This window comes from Acartia tonsa, chromosome 8 (assembly GCF_053477335.1).
Source record: "Acartia tonsa isolate MP-2025a chromosome 8, ASM5347733v1, whole genome shotgun sequence".
Lineage (NCBI taxonomy): Eukaryota > Metazoa > Arthropoda > Copepoda > Calanoida > Acartiidae > Acartia > Acartia tonsa.
The window spans coordinates 6,859,326-6,881,080 of NC_137267.1; the positions used below are offsets into that span (position 1 = coordinate 6,859,326).

Below are 21,755 nucleotides of genomic sequence, written 5' to 3' on the forward strand. Positions count from 1 at the left end.
CGGTTCTCATTTATACGAAAAAACTATGTCTCGCATCGTATTATATCCAGCTTTCTACGAATATAAAAATGTACAATCATAAGATAAACCAGTTTTTTTAGCCGGTGCCTTCGGCACCTCGGGGCTAAAAAACTAGTTTTAATCTGATAATTGTACATTCTATATACGCGGAAAGTCGTTTATAATACGATGCGAGAAATAACTATTATATATTTTAAACGATAGTGTATAATTCCCGTAAATATGATTTTTAAAAAAAATTATTACTTATACTAAAATCATACATTTTCGCTTAAAATAAGACAAAATTATTTCTCGTATTTATTCGAATCCGGTTGATAAGAACCGGTTCTCATCCATACGAAAAAACTATGTCTAGCATCGTAAGGGTGTCCCATAGTGTAGTGGTTAGCGTTCTACGCTGTGGTTGGGAGAAACCGAGTTCAAGTCCCTAAATAGACTTTGCACTTGGTTGACAAATGCTGTCGCAATTTGTCAGATTATGATCACGCTACCTTCCCTAAGATGCCCTGGGGTTGTAAGGGGGGAGATTTGTAGGAAGTTAGGATTCTGCAAATCAAGCAGCTCTAACCATGCTTTCCCTCATCCATGCTCCTCGTATGAGAGTGCCATTAATTAGGGTGGCTTAATATGGAACACCTGCCAAAACTCTAGGCCAGGGTGATGTAATAATTGAGTAGCTTCCACGAGAATTGCGGGTCAGCTTGTAATGTAACATAGAATACAATCAGCTGTGCGCGAAGCTTACCAATCTAAGATTGGCCAAAGGATTCTCACTTCCAGTCTCCGTGTGCATCTGAGTCCTAACTTCAGAGAATCATGGCTACAACAACAACAACATGTCTAGCATCGTATTATATCCAGCTTTCTAGGAATATAAAAACTTGTTTTATCTTTTAATTGTACATTCTATATCCGCGGAAAGCTGTTTATAATACGATGCGAGAAATAACTAGTATCGCATTTTGGAAACATTGCACATAGATTTCAATGTAATCACATGGAAAAATCTGTAAATTCTCCCTTCTTCGTCAATGAAAGGGAGAGAGAAATTTTAAATTTTGCTATGTGGTCAAACATTGACAGAATATTGGGAATAGTTATTTCTTTCATCGTATTAAACACAGTTTTCCGCGGATATAGAATGTACAATTATAAGATTAAAACCAGTTTTATATTCGTAGAAAGCTAGATATAATACGATGCTAGACATAGTTTTTTCGTATGGATGAGAACCGGTTCCTATCCACCGGATTCCAATAAATACGAGAAAACCCATTCCAGTATGATCAATATTGTAAAAAAATACAATAATTCACTATTAATTTTCAATGATATGCATTATTTAAATGTAATTGACAAGTAACGCATAATTTAAAAATCGGCAGTGATTTTCCAAAAGGCAATTTTTATCAAAAAGTACCTAATCTGAATATGGTAACTATGATTTTAGCAACAATTCGCAGCTTAGAGGCTAACATTATTCGAACGATATTTATAATAATAGGTAGTAGCTATTTAATCTTTAAGTAATTGTCAATAAATCCCTGAATACGACATAGCTATCAGGTTTACAAAAGATTTTGAGCTAAGTATTATTTAAAACTCAAAACAAATATTCTGCTTGATTTTTCTTGGAAAGGTGGTGGCACCCTACCTCAAAATAATTGTAAACCTTCCCAGGACCTATGAGAAAGCGAACCAGATCGGTTCAGTGGTTAGCGAGATCTTTCGGTACACACACACACACACACAGACACAGGTCCTGTTACTTTTACATAAAGATATGTAGTGGGTGTGCTATACTATATCTTTGATGGGATTTTCATACTAAAATACCTATAAATGATAACATATAAAAAAAGAAATTATATACAAATGATATGAATATGAAATTATCACATTTTTTGGCTTATTCCACAATAATACTTAGGGTTTATAAAAAGAGGTATAAAAAGTAATAAAAAAAAGTATAAATATTAAAAAATCAAGGAAGACTTTTTGCATATTGAGCAAGAAAACTTAAATTATTTTTACTTTTCTTCAAATATATAGGCATTAATGTTTAAAATTAGGGATAAGACAATGGGCGATAAATTAATTGACATCCCAATTTGATTAACACACTTACCCCTAGGTATAAAATTTTGAGCATCATTCAAAAAACGTATCTATGTTTTATAGGGGGGGGGGGGGGGGGAGGGGCGGGAAGCTTAATTACAATTTGCGGATTTTTACCTATAATTCAAAAATATTGCGCGTTTATTTTCTATAATACACATTTACTGTTGTTTGCAACCCTCTTTTTCTTTCTTTTTTCTAATTTTCCTCTCCAGGGATTGAGATTTTCTGGAAGCCGAGCTTTGCATTGGCATATACGGGGGTACAGGCATATCTTCGTTCAGGGCTGTCTGACGGGGGGATATCCTAAACAAGATCAAATATATTAACATACAGCGCAGCCACAACAAGTTTGATCATTAAAGAGGGTGAATAAAGACAAACTAAAAGAGACAACCTTATTTATCTGTATTTTACAGCCGTTCTTTTTATTTTGTACGAACAGTAGGCGCGGGAGCTCATCTTTAGTTTTGTCCATCCGCCTTTATCACCATTTAAAGTTTGAAATCAATTGTACAGCTCTAACATGCCTAAATAAACACAATTACCGTTACAAAGGGACGGACGTACAGACCCTAATCATAGAACAGCTCCGCTTTCAAAAAGCGATATAGTAATATAATTTCAACTACAAGGTAACTTACTTATCAGTTTTTTTAGAAGATGGTAAATGAAGTATAGGCTCTGTTTTCAACGGATTTCCCCTAAAAAAAAAGAATTGATTGTTTTGCTCCTGGTAACTCATTTTATATGTATAGTTGATCAAGAAAAGTATCAACTGTAATCAACAACTGAATCGATTTGAGATTTAAAAAATCAGCAGTTTTTCACTGAAATTACCAGATTTTCATTGTGTTTGTTAGTTTTACCTCGTCGTGGATGACATGTCCAAGAATAAAGGGGGGAGGCGGATGTGCCACTTTTTGAAACCAAAACTAAAAGTCAAAGGAACTCAACTAAAAAAAGAGTTACAGGTCTGAGATTTTGCATGGCAGTTGCTTAATAGGGGTACAATATGGAACTGTAAAGAAGCGGCGGCGAACCGCCGAAAACCGCCGAGAAAAGGCAAAAAAAATTCGGCGGGAAACGCCGGTTTTCGGCGGTTGCGCCGCCGTTTCTTCACAGTTCCATATTGTACCCCTATAAAGCAACTGCCATGCAAAATCTCAGACCTGTAACTCTTTTTTTAGATGAGTTCCTTTGTTGACTTTTGGTTTTGGTTTCAAAAAGTGGCACATCCGCCTCCCCCCTTTGGACACTCAACTATATGAACCAACCAATCAAAAATTCAATAATATTCACCAATGTTGCTAAGCCAAGGAATAAGAAAACGTTAATGTAAGACTTTGGGACCATCTGAAATAAACAGCCTAATGTCCCCTCGCCCCCTGAAGTACAAGAGTAAACTCAAATCACCACCAAAGTTTAGGTATATTGTATACCTATCTAACATGTAAAAAACATCTATTGGTTTGATCGGTATTTCTGTTTGGAGATAGGTTCAGTTTTTATATTCCAGCATTGCTATGAAACCGATTAATGTCTGCTGGATTATAACCGGTTCTCAGCCATACTAAAAAAATAATTTATAGCATCATATTACAGACAATTTTCCACGAGTATTAAAATAAAAATCATAAAATTCATACCAGTTTTGTTAGACCTGGCCTTCGGCACCTCAGGGCCAACAAAACTTGATGTAATTTTCATTTTAATATCCACGGAAAGATGTCTATAAAACGATGCAATAAATAACCATTTTATGGCTTACAAAGTTGCAAAGAACTTACTGTTTATCAAGGTTTTCATATTGAGGTTCACTCGTCTCACTCGAGGCTACAGAACTGCTGGAGTTGGATACTGTTGGAGTTATTTGCGTCTTGCAGTACGTGTCGTTTATATGACTGTCAATAGCCTAAACAAATTTTCATTTTATAGATTTTCCAAAAAATAGGGTAAATAAGAAAATTGATTTATATTGTTGCACAAAAAGAAATCAGTGAAAAAAAAGAATCCATTCAAAATTTTCAGCAAGCAGTGCATAGTGGTAGGTATTGTTTTAATTTTATTTGCACTGCATATTGCTTTGTCTATGTGCAAAAATCCCACAAAAACACTTCATCAAAACAAACAAATCAACATGATTGGAACTTTAATTGAAACCGCCGAAGTAACATATATTTTTCCTCTTATACCTGTGTATGAACATATGGCCTTCTGGCGGGTGGATCCGGCTCTTTTAGCGGCGACAGCCTGCTGCCCGTTTCCCCGCCGTCCCGTGGCGACACTTGGGAAATCCGCGAATGGGTTCTGTCATGTCGCGACTCTGCTCTCGATTCTTGGCGCGACTCGACGCGATCGTGTTGCTGGCGTGGTTCTACGCCGCCGCCATCCTGGTACGAGTCTGACCGCTGGTGGTTGTTGCTGTGGCGAGACTGGGCCCTGCCCTCATCACGGGGAGAGTGCAGGCGAGTTTCAATTTCCCCATTTTCCTGTAAAAAAAAAGACGTTTGAGTTAAAATAGATTTAATGTGTACATGTCTAGATCATGGTAATTAGTCTGGGCAGGTTTTAGTCCATTTTGTATAATGCTTTAAAATTGTTGTTTTAACGTTAATAGACTTACAACTATGAATTTTTGTTGTTGACCTTTATTGAGAATTTCAACTTACAGTGCCTAAAAGCTGGATAATTTAATTGTGTTTAGTTGATGACTTTATATTCTACTAGCGGCTACGCCCCCGGAGACCTTGGAATTTTTTTCTAGTGGCGAATTCTCTTAGGAGGGTGGTAATAACTTCCACCAAAATAGTTAAAATCTTCCCAGGACCTATGAGAAGATATCCTGTAAAGGAGAACCTAATCGGTTCTGCGGTTATCGCTATCCTTTAGTACACACAGACAAACAGACATCCTGTTACTTTATTATAAGTATCAAATTTGTTATACCTCAGGTGCATACTGAATACTATCAGGATCTTGGTTGGCCGCCGCCTCATCTGCTTCTTGCTGCAGCCGCTGCCGCTCGAGTTTTCGCTGCCGAGCCTTTTCTTTGGCACGTTTCAGACGAGCCTTTTCTTTGGCCTGAAAGTTATTTGATCAAAATAAGAAGAAATATCTATTTTTCCTCAATTTTGCACAATCTTTATATATTTTTTTCCTGCTTGTTAAAAGCGAAGCTTTTCTGTTATTAGGGTCGGTCGGTCCGTACGTCTGTTTTCAACATGTTGATTTTTTACTTTTTTAACAGCAAATTTTTATATGATCTAATTATCTAATTGATCTGATTTTTGGTATACTGATTCCTGGGGCAACAAAGTACAATAATATAAGCAACTGTATAATCGATACACTGCATCAAGCAATTTTTCAAAAATTTACTTACAATTTTGCTTCGACTCTTATACATTTATTAGTGTTAATGTCCGTTTGTCCTACCGTTTCAGAGCTTCGCTTTTATGGATCTTGTCATCCTTGTTTATCTATCAATATTCTATCTATCCATATATTTAGGAAGTTACTTTTCACAAGCATATGTACATCAAGGAATGCTTCCTCAATCTGTCTATCAATAAATCTTTCTATCTGTATAATCTACCTATTCATCTAGTAGACTTTCTATCTATCTATCTAATATCCTAGCTATCTATTGAATGTATACCTGTAACGCCCTGGCATATTCTCTATCCTGGGCTTCTTGTGCAAGTTTCAGATCTATGGATTCTGGTCCACTCTCTGCCAACTCTAATTCTTCCTGTATAAAAACTAAATATAGCACAAGAATGATGTGTTTACTTTATAAACTAGAACTTGTAAGCTTTCCTAAAGAATGAGTTGCATACTTTTCAAATTAAATCATAATAAAACTATAGCATAATCAAATAGGTATATGTTTCTAAATTAACCTGCAATCTTAGCGCAAGTTCTGCATCTTTACGTTCTTGTTCAATCAGCGCTTCTGCAGCCTCCGCGGCTCGAATTTCCTCGGGTGTTAGCGCTGACCGCAATCCTAAATAAGTTTAATTCATCAGAAACATGAAAAGGTTTAAACAAAATAATCATGTACTCTAAAGTGAACTTGCAGCTGCCTAAAAAAAGGAACCCCACCCCTCCATCCAACCCTTTTACCCAATTCCCTCCCCTCCTACTGAATGAACGAACTGACCAATAAGTTATGTCAATGTTAGCAACATAAATTGACGACAATTTTCCCCCTAGTCATAATATCCATATATATTTTATATTAATTTTTATAGCACATTTTTAAATTTTTAATTTGCTCAATTGCGAAAAATGCCGCGCAGTTGTTTTGCTACTTAAAAACTTTAAGGTATAAAAGATTTAATCCTTATACTAAAGTAACAGGATGTCTGTTTGTCTATGTGTTTGTACCGAAGGATCTCGGTAACCGCTGAACCGATCGGGTTTTCCTTCACAGGATAGCTTCTCAAATGTCCCGGGAAGGTTTATAACTATTTTTGGGGAGGGTACCACCACCCTCCCAAGAGTAATCGCCCCTAGAAAAAAATTACCCCCCCCCCCCAATTTTTTTATTTTATTTTTACTTTATCTTTTAAAATCTAAAATAATAAATTGGGTTATAAAATTCGACTCTCCCCTCCTCAAGTGCCCCTAGAGGCATCAAGGGGGCGTAGCCCCTAGTTAATAAATAAAACTATATACCTATTTCATCTACTGGCAAACTAACAGCACCCCTCAAGTACCCCTCCTCGCTCCGTGCAGTATGAGAATCCACACCCCTGCGGGGAGTCAAACTGTCCATGGGGTCGAAATCATTGGAAGAATGTGAGTTGTATTTGTATCTGTGAGCTGATGGTTGTTGCTGGCCAGGTAATGTGACACCACACGCCCCGTAGGTTGGACCATAACCTTAACATTAGATTAAAACACTAGAGGGAGAAAGGGTTAAATAACTGTATCTCCCCAACGAAACACATTGTGCAACCTTTCTATTGGGTCTTTGAAAATCAACCAATGGTGTCGCTTAAGTAGCAGAAAATAATTCAGAAGCAGACGAAAGAGGTCTTTGATAAAGGAAGGGAGATAATTGTCTGTATATACATCTTTACTATAGATCTGTTACTTTAACAAGGACAATTATGTTCACCTTAAGTTAAGCAGTGCAGCAAACGTAGGTAACAAAATGTTTTTAAAAAGTAACTTTGCTATTAGTGGTTGATAGCTAGTTGAACTCCAATCAGAGCGCAGATAATTTTCAATCCACCAGTCACAGATGTCAAAATTAATTAACTAAGATTGTGTTTCCGCTTTTAGATAAAAATTATACAAAAAACAAATTTTATAAAAAATCCTTAAAATTTGATGCCGATTTCAAATCTCCCTCTAACATTAAAATCCTTTCCAACTTATATATCTTACTAGCGGCTTCGCCCCTAGCCTCTAGGGGCTTTGCCCCAAGAGGTAATTAAAAAAATAAGGTAGTACATGTGGTGGATCTTCATCTTCATCATATTATAATTATACATAAAAAAAAAATTTGGATCCTCATCTTCTTCAAACTGTATATCAATTATACATACTACTATGTTGTTCTGTTGGTTGACTTGTTCAGGAGCACACTTTTTCCTGTGTCTTGCAAAATTACTCTTTGAAATTTCTTTATCACAATAGTTACATTTTATTTTGTTTGAATCTCTGGCTACTAAACCAGTGCAGCATTTTCTGTGTACAGTCAGGTTAGATTTATAAGGAAATTCAGAATCACAGGAAATACACTTAAATTTGTTCTTATGACTAGATTGTTCATGTTTCCTTCTCTCATGATTAATCAGACCTGATTTGTTGAAACATATTATTCCACAGCCTTCATAGGAGCATCTGAGAGAGTTTACTGTTCCAGCAGCCTGGTGTCTGTTGCCGCTGGTTTCAGGTATTTTTTTGCCTTTTCTTCTCTCCCACTTTTCCAGGTATTTCATCCTCTTTTTGACGGCTGTCCTCCAAATCTTTCTGTCCTTGGTCAACTGTCCTATTTTGGTCCAGTCCATTCCTGCCTCCTGTATAATTCTCTGCCAGTAAAGAACTGTTTTTCGTTTTTTACCTGGAACTTTGTCTGTCCTCTCCAGATCTTCCATCCATCCTAACGTGACAGCTTTGGTCATCCTGCTGTCGTCCATCCTCATGACATGGCCTATTCTTTGTAGGACTCTCTTCTCTATCTTGTATCTTAGTGTTTTTATTTTCAACTCGTTTCTAATGTCTTGCATGTTTTTGCCTTCTTCTTGCATTTGAAACAAAGGTGGTTTCGTTTTTTTGCTCCAAATGTGTCTGTATTTTTTGTCCATACATCTTTGCATTTTTTGAATCTCCCCTACTTGCCAGGTTCTTGTTTGACAGTCAAAAAGCATGGTTGACTCGATACAGGCCTCTATGATTCTGGCTTGTAGGCTTTTTGAGATTCTTGTCCCCTTCAGTCTGTTTTTAACCTTCATCCACGCGTTTCCAGCTTTTTTTATTTTTATTATTTTAAAATGAAAAAAAATGGGGGTTATTTTTTTTGTTTTTGGGGGGGTTGGGGGTGTCCCACCCCCCAAGAAAATAGCTTAAAACCACCACAGGACCAATAGGTATATACCCTGAAGAGTAGAATCTAATCGGTTCAGTGGTTACCGAGATCTTAAGGGACGGACGGACAGACAGACGGACAGACATCGTTCTACTTTGTATTATAGATTAACCATTGAACAGGAAGAAAAAGGGGTTCACTAAATTCAAGTTTAAATGCATTTCGTGCAACTACCCATTTCAGAGAAGATACACTAGATACTAAATATATGTATACCTGGTGCATATCCTACAGCTCCATGTTCACTGTAACTGGTCAGGGAACTATCAGATCTTAAAAATAGTGTTTCATTTATTAGCCACTAGCGTCTGCGAGCCTAGAATTTAAGGTATCTGCATTTTAAGTGGTCGATAGGGACTAGAAAAATAGCTTAAAACCATCCCAAGACTTACATCTGAAAATAAAATAGCCTAAAACTATTAAAGGGCCTATTTGAAGCTTACCTAAAATAGAGATTTCAATCAATTCAGTAGTTATTGAGATCTTAATCTTCAGACAAAAAACTACTTACAAATTCATTTTATAGAATAGCTTAATATGTTTGGGACTTTCATAGCACAAGCTTATATCTCACCAAGTAATAGAATAATGAGTTATTCAAAAAATCCACATTTTTTTTATAAATGACATGTATCCTAGATTTTTTACAACATAATTGGAGAATTCATTTAATTTTATATATACCTAGACAAGCAGAGATGGCATAAAAAAACAAGCTTAAAAAAACCAAAAAAACCAAGGTAGTAATATCTTTTCATAACATAAATAATACAGTAAATAACTGTCAAAAACCTAAATTACCGTATCAGCCAGGGTTGTCAAATCGGGCGGGCGGTTTTGGCTGCCCTTTTTCGGGTCCTTTTGGGCAGATTTGGGCACCCCCCATTTGGGGGGTGAGAAAAAGGGGGAGGGGTGAAAAAAGAGGGGGGGGGGGGCAGGCCTATAATTTGGATATTATTAATGTTAATGTCGTGTGGGTGAGTTGCACCTGGACTGAATAGTCAACTTGTCAACTCAAGGCCAGACTCTTGGTCCTTCACCTCATACCCGTGGTACAGTACATTACAGACAACCAACCCTTTGATTGCACGATCTTTGTCTGGAGATCCTAACTGTGCATGGTAATGAGTTGCGCCTGTTTGGGGCCAAGGCATTCCCCCTACTCTAACTCTTTGATGTCCTGTGCCGAACAGAGCAGGTAGGTACCTTTTTTAACGTCTTTGGTGTGACGCGGATTCGAGTTGCATCCTTCCCATCAATTTCCTTGGCACTTTAATTAGGACTTGTGGGTAATTTACACTTCAAGCTTATGGGTGGAGAGTTAAGGTTTCGTGATTTTTCGGTCACGGTATTATTGCGACAATTAATGCAACCCAAGCATGAACATGACGCTGTATCAGCAATGACTGAAGCCACATCAAATCCTAGGGACTTTTCAATGCAACCTAGGATCCAAGCATGACTCCAAGTCGTTGAACTAACAAACGCCACTAATACACTAGTGAGCTACTACCCAATGGTAGTCCACAAGGACTTTTCAATCAACCTATGACCTTACAGCGTTTTCGATCACTAGTGCACCATGCCAAGGACCACCCATGCATACCTGATTTAGGGCTAAGGCTTCCCCCCTACTCTTACTCCAAATCTCTAACGCCTGAAAGAGCAGCAGTAGGTACTAATTTTTACATCTTTAGTATTGATGCGGTCTGGGGACTCGAACCCGGCACCTCCCCAACAGATAAGCGGACGTTAAACCACTAAGCCATATCTGCCTGGATATTATTAAAAAAAAAAAAAAAAAACCTAGTTTTCATCAACAAAAAAAACGGTTTAAACCAAAAAAACAAACTGGTTTTTTTTTTAAAACTATTTTTTACCATCTCTGTAGACAAGCCATAAATTAGTTGGCGATCACAGATTTTTTGTCTCCGTGTATTGAAAATCTTTAATCAAATACCTAGTAATCTTAAACATAAAAGTTTTTTTTACCTGTGAGACGTTCTACTTGAAGTTCTCGATGTTAAATAATCAGAGCTAGTATTCAAATCCTAAAATATAAATATTAACAAGGATGACAACATCCATAAAAGCGAAGCTCTGAAATGGAAGGACAAACGAACATTAACACTTGTAGATTGTCAGAACTGAATTAGCAGAATATTAATGCATCAGTACAAACAATATTTTAAGAAAATTTGTTGCAAAACTGCATAAATGGATGATACTGTTTAAGGACATACTTACATTTTTGGGACTTGTTTATAGAGATGCTTCGCTTATAACATTGTACCTTGTTGTAATAGGAATCAGTATTCCAAAAATCAGAAGAATCGGATAATTTTAACATACAAAAATTTGTTGTCAAAAAAGTTAAAAATCGACATATTTAAAATGGACGTACGGACATTCTGGTATTGTTTATAGAGTTGCTACGCTTTCTTAATTGTACCTAACTACTATAGGAATCATCATGCAAAGTTTGGAATCGATAGGACAATTCTAACCTGTTCAAATTAACGAAAAGAGCTAACTCTCTGTGACGGACGGACGGACCGACCCTAATTATAGAAAAGCTTTTCCGTTCGCATGATTCAACCTAGAGGAAGCTACTTAAATTGTCTAAAATAATCTTCAGACAGACAAACAGGCATTGTTCTAATTATTATAACATAATAGCGGCAACGCCCAGAAGCCTCTAGGGGCATTTAGCTGAAGAGGGTAAGTCGGCCTTTCAATTTTCAATGTTATTTTACAAAGAAAATGCATAAAATAATTTCTTTATAGCAGTGTATTTTTTTCCAGTGGCGATTTCTCTTGGGGAGGTGGACATATAAAGAGCTTCACTATATAGGAGAACCATATCGATCCAGCGGTTAACGTGATCTTAGGCAACAGACAAACAAATATATAAATTTTTTAAGCGGATTGCACTGTAAAAAGTTTGAATTTTACCTCTGTCAATGGTGGAACCCTGTTAGAAGCCTCCAGAGAACTATGTGGCCTGGAGCCAGCACTTGGACCTGGCGGAGGCCTTCCCACACCTGTTGGCATTGGCACTGCAGGAACAGCACGTCCACTGCTGGAGGATGGTTGGCTTCCATGATATGGGGCACCAGAGCTTCCAGAGTTGGATGTGCTTGCATTATGGATACCTGACAACATAGGAAGTATACGTATCTTACTAAGGGAACTCAAGGGATAAGAAAATTTGATCTACATCCCTAATGATGATACACAAAATTACCCATTCCGTAATTTAAAATTAGTGGTTGAAACGTTTGAACAAGGGGGGGGGGGGAGTTTTGACACATTTGCGTAAACCTGGCACCTAGGCTTTATCTTTTGACTGAGAGGATAAGTTATTAATGATAAAATCATTCTTATATGATGAATTTCACGAAGTTTTAAGATTGTTTGGATAGGCCTCTAGGTTCTGGAGCTCCAGGTGGTCTCTGTACAGGTAAAAATGAAAAAAAAATTATTTTTTTTTAAGTTACATGTCAACTTATAAAAAAAAATATGCATCTTTTTTAATATTATTCACATATTTGAAGAAAAAAGATGCCTATTTAATTTTGTTTTATAAGTTGATTTGTAACTTTAAAATTTTTTTTTTTGTCATTTTTAACTGTACAGAGACCACCTGGAGGCCTGGAGCTCCGAAACCTGGAGGCCTATCCAAAAAATCTTCGTGAAATTCATCTTATAAGAATGATTTTATCATTAATAATCTATCCTCTCAGTCCAAAGATAAAGCCTAGGTGCCAGGTTTACGCAAATGTGTCAAAATTTCCCCCCCCCCCCCCCCCTTAATTTAATGAACCAACCAATCAAAATTTTGCAATAGTCCACAAAGTTGTTGAGCCAACGTATAAGAGAACGTTAATATAAAACTTTGGGAATTAGTGTAATCAACAGCCCCTCCTTTCCGTGATTTTATTCTTTAACCTATGAAAATAAATTTAAGGCAGCATTTAATAAATTGTATGATGATTTACAAAATAAAAGTCATCCTTACCTGAACTCGAAGTGTAAGATGTTCTTGGTATTGCACCAGACGCTGCAGGCCCATATTTTGGCGCAAAATCTTGGTTCAAATTACTTCCACTAGGTGGCGACCTTTCAACCGGACGATGGGGCGGTGATACATCCTGATTATGGCCGTTTACAAAATTATTCTGTTGCATTGGATTGCGCGGCGATGTTTCTGGGCCCAGTTGGGACATTTGGCTTTGTCTGCCTGCCATACCACCGCCCTGCTGCTGCTGGTGGGGGTGATTATGGTCTTGATGGCCTCGCTGTTGTTGATATCCTTGACTAGTTCGTGAGCTGGGCCTATTCAGAGACACCTCTTTCATGTATTTTTCTTCTTGGTAGTTGGCATACAGTGGCTCGTCTGTTATCACTGCTGGCTTAGCAATCTGATTAAAACATCAAATCAGGATTTTAGGACATTGCCAAAAAGTTTTAAAGAAATATAAGGCGTTTCGCATTTGATAAGGTACAATAATGTTAATTCTTTTGATAAAGGCGAAAACTAAATTAAAATAATGGCAAAAAGTTGTTATTAGATGGAAAGAACATTTATGATGTATAGATAACTGAAGCTTGTTAAAATAACATGTTTTAAATATTATAAATATTCAATTCATCCCGGTGAGAATACCCAGAACCCAATATAATGAGAAAAAAAAATATACCCTATTATTTTTGTCGTAATAAGTGTGTGCTTGATTGGGTACTTTGAGGAAAAAATACGCAAAAAAATAGTAGGCTGTACCTGGACCCTATATTCTTCATCATTATAACTTGTATCTGGGTTAAAATCTTCAACATTCTTCTTCCTAAAATAACAATCTATAATACAAAGTAGAACGATGTCTGTCTGTCTGTTTGTTTGTACCGAAGGATCTCGCTAACCGCCGAACCAAACGTGTTCGCCTTAACAGGGTAGCTTCTCATAGGCACCAGGAAGGTTTATAGCTATTTTGGGGGAGGGTACCACCACCCTCCCAAGAAAAATCACAAAAATAAAAAAAAATTACGTAGAGACTTAAACCCAACATAGATTTTTTTTTCTCAAAAATATTTTAATGTGCCACTAGAGGCCTCTAGGTTCGTAGCCGCTGGTATCATTAAAAAGTAACATTTTGCTTGTCTGACTAGAAATACCTTAAGATCTCGCTAACCGCAAGACCGATATGGTTCTCCTTTACAAAGAAGATTCGTATAGGACCCGAAAAGGTTTATAACTATTCAACAACCATTAGAGTAAAACACTAGAGGGAGAAAGGGTTAAATAACTGTATCTCCCCATCGCAACCGCCTTTCTATCGGGTCATTGAAAATCAACCAATGGTGTCGCTTATATTAACACAGCCAAGTAGCAGAAAATAATTTAGAATCAGACAAAAGAGGTCTTTGAAAAATGAAGGGAGGTAGTTGTCTGTATATACATCTATACTATAGATCTGATCCACAACCCATACAAAATAATTCACCCATGTAAAAAAAATACCTACCCCCTGTTATAAGTAATCAAATATATCAAGGGTGGTTTAAACTAATTCCAAAGATTTTCATTTTATTTGATTTTATGTAGGTATTACTTTATATAAATGTAATTTTTGTTTGTTTGATATTTACCTGTACTTTTTCTCTATATCTTCAATGCTCTTTGCTAACAGTTTATCTTTTCTTCTGAAAAAAAGTTGAGTTGATTTTCCAACGGAATAAAACCAGTTTTAAACTTTAAATCAAAATTAGAAGTTTTCAATAAAAACCTAGGTTTCAATGAATTTGTCGCTGTAAAAATTCAAATTTTTTTCCCCTCCTAGTTTTTTCCAGCAAGGAAGGGGAAAATTGGAAAAATATTTTCAGGGCTCTTTATTTTATTCATATTTTCCCCCCTCCCACATATTCTTAAAAGTTTTTTTTATATTTTTTAACCCCCCCCCTTTACCAGGGTCTAATTTGCAGAATATACACCCGTGTAAGCTTTTTTGTATTTTAGCAATACTCTTGAACAATGTTAAGAAGCGGTGTGGTTTTTTTAAATTTCAATACCTCGTATATTCATCATCATCTAAAAATCCACGTTGTCTGAGCGCAAGTTCCAGGGCCACTCTTTCATCGGCCAGTGCTTGAGAATTTAATTCAAGACGATATCTCTCCCGTTCTCGTTGGGCCTCCTCTTCTTCCTTCAAATTAGGAAACGTGTATTGATGCATATTTTTGAAGTGTCGTTTATTTTGTACAGCATTTTGGATAAGAAGTTTCATAAATATCCGTAAGGATAAAAAACAAAGTAAAATTGTTTTCAAGTTATGCTCCTAGCTTCGTTCCTAGCCTTTGACCCAAGAGGCAATTTAAAAACAAATAAAAATTAAATGAATAAATTGGATATGCAACCACTATTTTCAAACATATTCTCTTTAAAATTGGGATTTTTGTTTTTGGGGGTGTTGGGGGTATCCCACACCCCACGAAAACCACCATAGGACCAGTAGGTATATTCCCTGAAGAGTAGAATCCGATCGATTCAGTGGTTATCGTGATCTTAAGGGACAGACGAACGGACGGAGAGACAGACATCGTTCTACTTTGTATTATAGATGAATATGATTTATAATTATCCCACATTTCAAATAAGTTCTTACTTTCTAATGCCCAACATTAATCTTTTAATGGTTAGTGGTCCATATCCTTATAACAAAGTAAGAGGTTCTTAGTGTGTTTGTACCGAACCGATATGGTTCTCGCTTATAACAATGCTTCTTGTAGTAATAGGAATGAGAAGAAAAGGATAAAAATATTACACTAAAAAGGTTAAATAAAACATGTTTTAAATGGACGTAAATAATTTATGGTATCGACTATAGAGTTGCTACACTTTATATATCATTCCTAACTGTTACAGGAATCACCATGCCAAGTTTAAAATCTTAAAGGGCAATTCTAACATGAATAAAAAGTTCATAAGTAGCGCAGCAATAACAAGTATAACTCACAGATCTAAAGGGATAAGACAATGGCCGATAAACTGATGTACATCCCCAATGATGACAAACTAAATTACCACTTCTGTAGATTAAAATTATTGGTAGCAACGTTTGGACACTAAACTAAATTATCCAAATTATCAAAATCCATAAAAATTCCCCAACTTGTTAAGCCCTCAAATAAGAAAATGTTATTATAAAACTTTGGAGACCTTTGTAATAAACACCCTAATGTCTCCTCTCTCTCTGACATCAATAACTTGTCTATTGTATTATCCTACTAGCGGCTTCGCCCCTAGCCTCTATGGGCTTTGCCTTAAGAGGTAATTTTAAAAAATGTAGTACATGTGGTGGATCTTCAAAAAAAAAGAGGGGGATTTTTTTTTATTTTTGGGGGGGTTGGGGGTCCTGAAGCCACCACAGGACCAGTAGGTATATTCCCCTGAAGAGTAGAATCCGATCGGTCAAGTGGTTACCGAGATCTTAAGGGACAGACGGACAAACAGCCGGACGGACAGACATCAAGCTACTTTGTATTATAGATACTTTATAATAGGAGTACTAGATAATCTAAATTATTAAAAAGTAGATTTACTACTTTACAGATAAATAGCAGGTACGATATTAGCTCAGTTTCCTCCAGGTATGTCATAAATTGTATTTAAAGAATTTTAAAATACTTTCCTTATTTCAGAGAATTATTACAACTTTTAAAACTATAATTTCAGAATTAAAATTAATATTCTTTTATATTGTTAAATTAGATTTAAAACAGAAGTTTAATCTGCTTTTATTATGATATCATCACTTTTATATAGTTTTATACGTTTAAATTAGAGCCATCTAGCGAAAAATATTTAAACTAGTATATAAACAAGTTTAAATGTATTTTGTTTTAAGAAAATAGGGGACATTTAAAGTCTAAAGTTTTGTAAGTATGTTCTTATATTCGTTGGCTGAAATCATGATTGGGTGGGTCAAACTAGCAGTGTTCAAACTTTTCCACCAATTGTTAAAATCTATAGACATTAGAAGAGGATGACAACATCAATAAAAGTGAAGCGGCTTGGGGTATGGTCGGACCTCCACGAGGTCCAAGCTGGGAACATCCATCCGGATAGCTAACCGACCAAGAGGCCAGAGGAGACAAAACTGTAATGTACAGGGCAACCTGGAACCTGCAGCCGTCTTTTTTTGGCAACGGAGGGGGAGATCAGTAGCCGAGTTCTCTCTCTCCTTAAAAACATGTAGGCCAGACACTGTTAGTGCAAACGCACGAGCAGTAGGCAGTGTACTATCGGTACAGAACGCCCTAGAAGAAGAAGCACTGAAACGGACATTAACACTTGTATAGTGTCAGAACTGAGTAATCAGAATATAAATGTATAGGAGACGAAGCAAAATTGTAAGTAAATTTGTTGAAAAACTGCTTGATACAGGATAATGTTTATGGACAGAAGTTTAATCGGTCCGTTCGTTCGTCACGGTTAGCTCTTTTAGACATGTTAGAATTGTCCTATCGATTTCAAACTTTGCAGGATGATTCTTCTCAAAGGAAAGGTTTATAACTATTTTGGGAGTGTGTAACAAACCTATTTTTTTAAGCTTAACAATGACATCAAAGATCCCGGGATGGTTTTGGGCTATTTAACTTTTAGATTAAAGTCTCTTAGCTTTCACGTTTAAAACTTTGGGGACAAAAATTTAATTAAATTGCAGAAATTGGTAAAAGGGGGGGGGGGAAATGTGGTGACTCGTCACACGACATACCAGCAATTTTATTTTGGATGCTTCTCCCTTAGTTTTAGAGATAATTGGATGAAATCTTTTGGGCTGGGTCACTAATTACCCCAACTAGTGGTATCTTTAAAAAAAAACGGCGGCGGGACCGCCGCTCTCGCCGTCCGCCGCCGTTTTCCGCCGCCACCAAAAAAAATTTTTTTATTGCATTTCTCGCCGAATTAGGCAATTTGGAATCATTTGAGACCATGTTATTTTTTTCAAAAATTTTTCCCCTTACAAGCAACCCTGCGGGGGGACTTAGTCATTTTTTTCAAATTCTCGTTTATGAAGGTATATCTTAAATACAGTATGCTACTCCCTTAGTTTTAGAGATAATTGGATGAAATCTTTTTGTTTGTGTCACTAATTACCCCAAGTTTTGGTATCTTTCAAAAAAAAACCGCGGCGGGACCGCCGCTCCCGCCGGCCGCCGCCGTTTTCCGCCGCCACCATAAAAAATTTTTTATTGCATTTCTCGCCGAATTAGGCAATTTGGAATCATTTGAGACCATGTTATTTTTTTCAAAAATTTTTCCCCTTACAAGCAACCCTGCGGGGGGACTCTTTTTGATTGTGTCACTAATTACCCCAAGTTTTGGTATCTTTAAAAAAAAACGGCAGCAGCACCGCCGCTCCCGCCGTCCGCCGCCGTTTTCCGCCGCCACGAAAAAATTTTTTTTATTGCATTTCTCGCCGAATTAGGCAATTTTGAATCATATGAGACCATGTTATTTTTCCAAATTTTTTGGGGGCGATGGCGGAAAACGGCGGCGGCGGATGGCGGGAGCAAGGTTGCTTGTAAGGGGAAATTTTTGAAAAAAAATAACTTGGTCTCATATTATTCCAAATTGCCTAATTCGGCGAGAAATGAAATAAAAATTTTTTTTTGTGGCGGCGGAAAACGGCGGCGGACGGCGGGAGCGGCGGTCCTGCCGCCATTTTTTATTCAAATATTTTCAAATATTTTTTTACTGACCTACCTAAAAAGATTTTGTTTCAATATCTTTAAAAGCACAGGAGTAGCACTGAATTTAAGATATACCTTGATAAACGAGAATTTAAAAAAAAAATGACTGAGTCCCCCCACAGGGTTGCTTGTAAGGGGAAAATTTTTTGAAAAAAATAACATGGTCTCAAATGATTCCAAATTGCCTAATTCGGCAAGAAATGCAATAAAAAAAATTTTTTTGGTGGCGGTGGAAAACGGCGGCGGACGGCGGGAGCGGCGGTCCCGCCGCCGTTTTCTTAATTCAAATATTTTAAACTTACCAACCTAAAAAGATTTTGTTTCCATATCTTTAAAAGCACAGGAGTAGCACTGAATTTAAGATATACCTTGATAAACGAGAATTTTAAAAAAAAATGACTGAGTCCCCCCGCAGGGTTGATTGTAAGGGGAAAAATTTTTGAAAAAAATAACATGGTCTCAAATGATTCCAAATTGCCTAATTCGGCGAGAAATGCAATAAAAAATTTTTTTTTGGTGGCGGCGGAAAACGGCGGCGGACGGCGGGAGCGGCGGTCCCGCCGCCGTTTTTTTTTAAAGATACCACTAGTTGGGGTAATTAGTGACCCAGCCCAAAAGATTTCATCCAATTATCTCTAAAACTAAGGGAGTAGCATCCAAAATAAAATTGCTGGTATGTCGTGTGACGAGTCACCACATTTTCCCCCCCCCCTTTCCTATGATATAAAGTAGTGAGGCATTTTTGTCTGTAGCGTAGAATCTCGGTAACTGATTAACTAATATGGACCTCCCTAACAGGGAGACTTCTTATAAGGTCCAGGAAAGGTTTTTAATCTTTTTGAGGACGGTATCTTCACAATTCCAAGAGAAATCACTCCTAGAAAAGATAATCCCCCCCCCCTTACGTTTATTTTACATTTCTTTAAAAACTTAAATTAAAAGGTAAGGGTGGCATTACCTCTCCTATTTCCCAAAAGTAACCATAAAGGACTTTAGGGGCGTAGTCGCTAGTGATAAAATGAAACACGTACCTGACTTTGTATTTGTTTGGCTTGTGGCAGATCATGTCTAATTTGCTGATTCCGATTCCTGTTGATATTATTACAAAATAATTTAAATTTTTTCGCTTACAATTTACAATTAGCGGATTCTCACATATCGCAATTTGACCATAAACGAATTTTATTAAAAAGAAAGTAAAAGTTAAAAATTATTTGACTTGTTAATCTCAAAGACAAGGCAATTTTATATTTCATAGACCGCGTATTTAAGTTATACCGAGCACATTAGGAAAAAAATAAGAAACTTTATTCTGCTGATTAAAAGAATATTACTGCGTTGCTTAAGCATAGAAATCTACATCCTTGTTCAAGGGGGAAAAAAAAAACCTTAGGTACTTTTTTAAATACTTCATATTTTGAAGCAATTTTTTTAATTTTTTTTGTAATTTCCTATTGCCCAAATAATGGTGATTAATTTCTTCGTTCTGAATCTGTAAGGCTAATGCTTCGTCCTGAAAAATAATAATAACTAAACATTGGAAATAGAATAAGATGAGATAATAATGACCTTAAAGGATTTTTAGGCCTTATTTCTCCCAAAACGTTGTAGTTGATTTTTATTTCTTTCAAATGCTCTTCCTGGGGAGGGTTGTCCATATACTCCAAAAAATTATGATCCAAGTCAACTACAAAGCTTCATTAAAATATGAAACTCATAGATAACTCTAAATCAAATATAACAAACTAGAAATTCCATATAATCTCTTTAAACAGATGTATTATTTTCTTTTAATTATTAGATATGCTTGATATTTATTATTGTTACTAGTAAGTTCGAAATAAACTATTTGCATAGCTTCTAGCCTATGGGTCATGTCCAGAATGTAGCCTAAAACCACTACATGACATATATAAAGCTTCACTGAATAACAAAAACAATTCGAACTAGAATTTTCTGAGATCTTTAGCTTCAGACTATAAAAATCCTTACTACTTTATGTAACAGGTGCAGGATTACCTCAAAAACCCGCCAATTGTTTCTAAGCTGTGAGACATGCCCGGCCCTGGGTAGGGAGGGTGCTCCAGTTGGATTATTTGAGTTGGAAACTGAGTTCGTGGCCATTTTTTTTGTCTGTCAGTTTGTGCTATCGAAGTGACAACATTATAAAATTTTCTGAAATAACAATTTTACTAGGTATAATACAATGATTTTGATAAATGCTTACTTTGACGGTTTAAAGCCAGTTTTTACTAAAATTTCTTATCACGATTAAGGATAGGTAAACAACTTGAGATAAAATAATAATTAGATGATTTCTACTTCTTCACAAATCTAGCTGCTAAACAATTGAAACTTAGTGAACTGTATAATTATAAAATGTGTTTTAAAGGGGTATTTAAGTCGGTACACCGACAAAAGTCCTACTACGACAAACGTCCTAATGCGACAAACATCCTAATCCGACAAACCTCCTAAACGACAAACGGGTACTTGCTTACATGTGGTAGACTGGAGCACCGAAAAACCCTCCCCCCCCCCGCTTAGTTTTGACAAAAATCAAAAATAAGGGGGGGGGGGGGTAGTTTTTTAATGTCTGGAAAATAGCAAGGAGGAAAAGTGCAGGGAAAGGCAAAGACTTTTTGTTCAAACCCCCCCCCCTTAATTTAGAAGAAAATCAAAAATAAGGGGGGGGGGGGGTAGTTTTTTCACTGTACAACACGCCAGAAAGTTGAGTGAGGTAAATCAAGTAAATCTAGTATACCAGAGGGGAAACCTTATGACAGGGATATTCATGTTTTGGGGCATAATTTCCTTATTTATTTTAGTAATTGATGTATCCCTGAACAGAAACTAAGGAGGAGGGGGGCCAGTAAAAGGTTTTAATTTTGTGCGCACAAAATTAAAACCTTTTACTGGCCCCCCTCCTCCTTATTTTCTATTCAGGGATACATCAATTACTAAAATAAATAAATAAGGAAATTATGCCCCAAAACATGAATATCCTCCTAAACGACAAACCTCCTAATGCGACATCTTTTAAGTAAAACCCCCTAAAAACTTTTCAAGTGATATCACATTTATTAAGTGTGAGGTAAGGGTCGATATTTTTAATGCAAGGTTGTATCGGGTTCGAAACCATGCCGTTGGGTAGCCAACACAGACTTTGGGACAACTGTCGGACGGATTTTTAAATTTCACCCTGTGGACAAAGTTATTCAAGAAATAAATTTCGGTTTTGAATTTCGTCCCTGTG

At 36.6% G+C, this 21,755-nt stretch overlaps 1 protein-coding gene across 2 annotated transcripts; it reads right to left on the reverse strand.

Annotated features, from left to right (window-relative positions):
* Positions 1–1,827: 1,827 nt before the first annotated feature.
* On the reverse strand, positions 1,828–20,685 carry LOC145325888 (uncharacterized). Of its 2 annotated transcripts, XM_080168870.1 has the most exons (19): positions 20,519–20,685; positions 19,948–20,012; positions 19,531–19,585; positions 14,816–14,949; positions 14,396–14,449; positions 13,530–13,593; positions 12,768–13,170; positions 11,702–11,901; positions 10,739–10,797; positions 8,963–9,018; positions 6,826–7,032; positions 6,048–6,151; positions 5,804–5,896; positions 5,092–5,226; positions 4,338–4,634; positions 3,933–4,057; positions 2,787–2,846; positions 2,260–2,448; positions 1,828–2,062 (listed from the first exon to the last, which is right to left on the reverse strand). In XM_080168870.1, exons 1-18 carry the CDS (start codon positions 20,621–20,623, stop codon positions 2,304–2,306), a joined length of 2,361 nt encoding a protein of 786 aa, XP_080024996.1. In that variant the 5' UTR covers positions 20,624–20,685; the 3' UTR covers positions 1,828–2,062; positions 2,260–2,303. The 2 variants fall into 2 exon arrangements, with proteins under 2 accessions (XP_080024996.1, XP_080024995.1); XM_080168869.1 differs by lacking the exon at positions 1,828–2,062 and having other exon boundaries at positions 2,227–2,448.
* Between the last annotated feature and the right edge of the window lie 1,070 nt (positions 20,686–21,755).

Bases quoted from the DNA above. Each gene is read 5' to 3' on its own strand.
- LOC145325888 (XM_080168870.1), bottom strand. From the start codon at position 20,623: ATGGCCACGAACTCAGTTTCCAACTCAAATAATCCAACTGGAGCACCC. The intron at 20,013-20,518 runs GTAATCCTGCAC...ATTATTTTTCAG, and splicing joins ACAATTGGCGGGTTTTTGAG to GACGAAGCATTAGCCTTACA. The intron at 4,635-5,091 runs GTATAACAAATT...TTTTTTTTACAG, and splicing joins GTATTCAGTATGCACCTGAG to GAAAATGGGGAAATTGAAAC.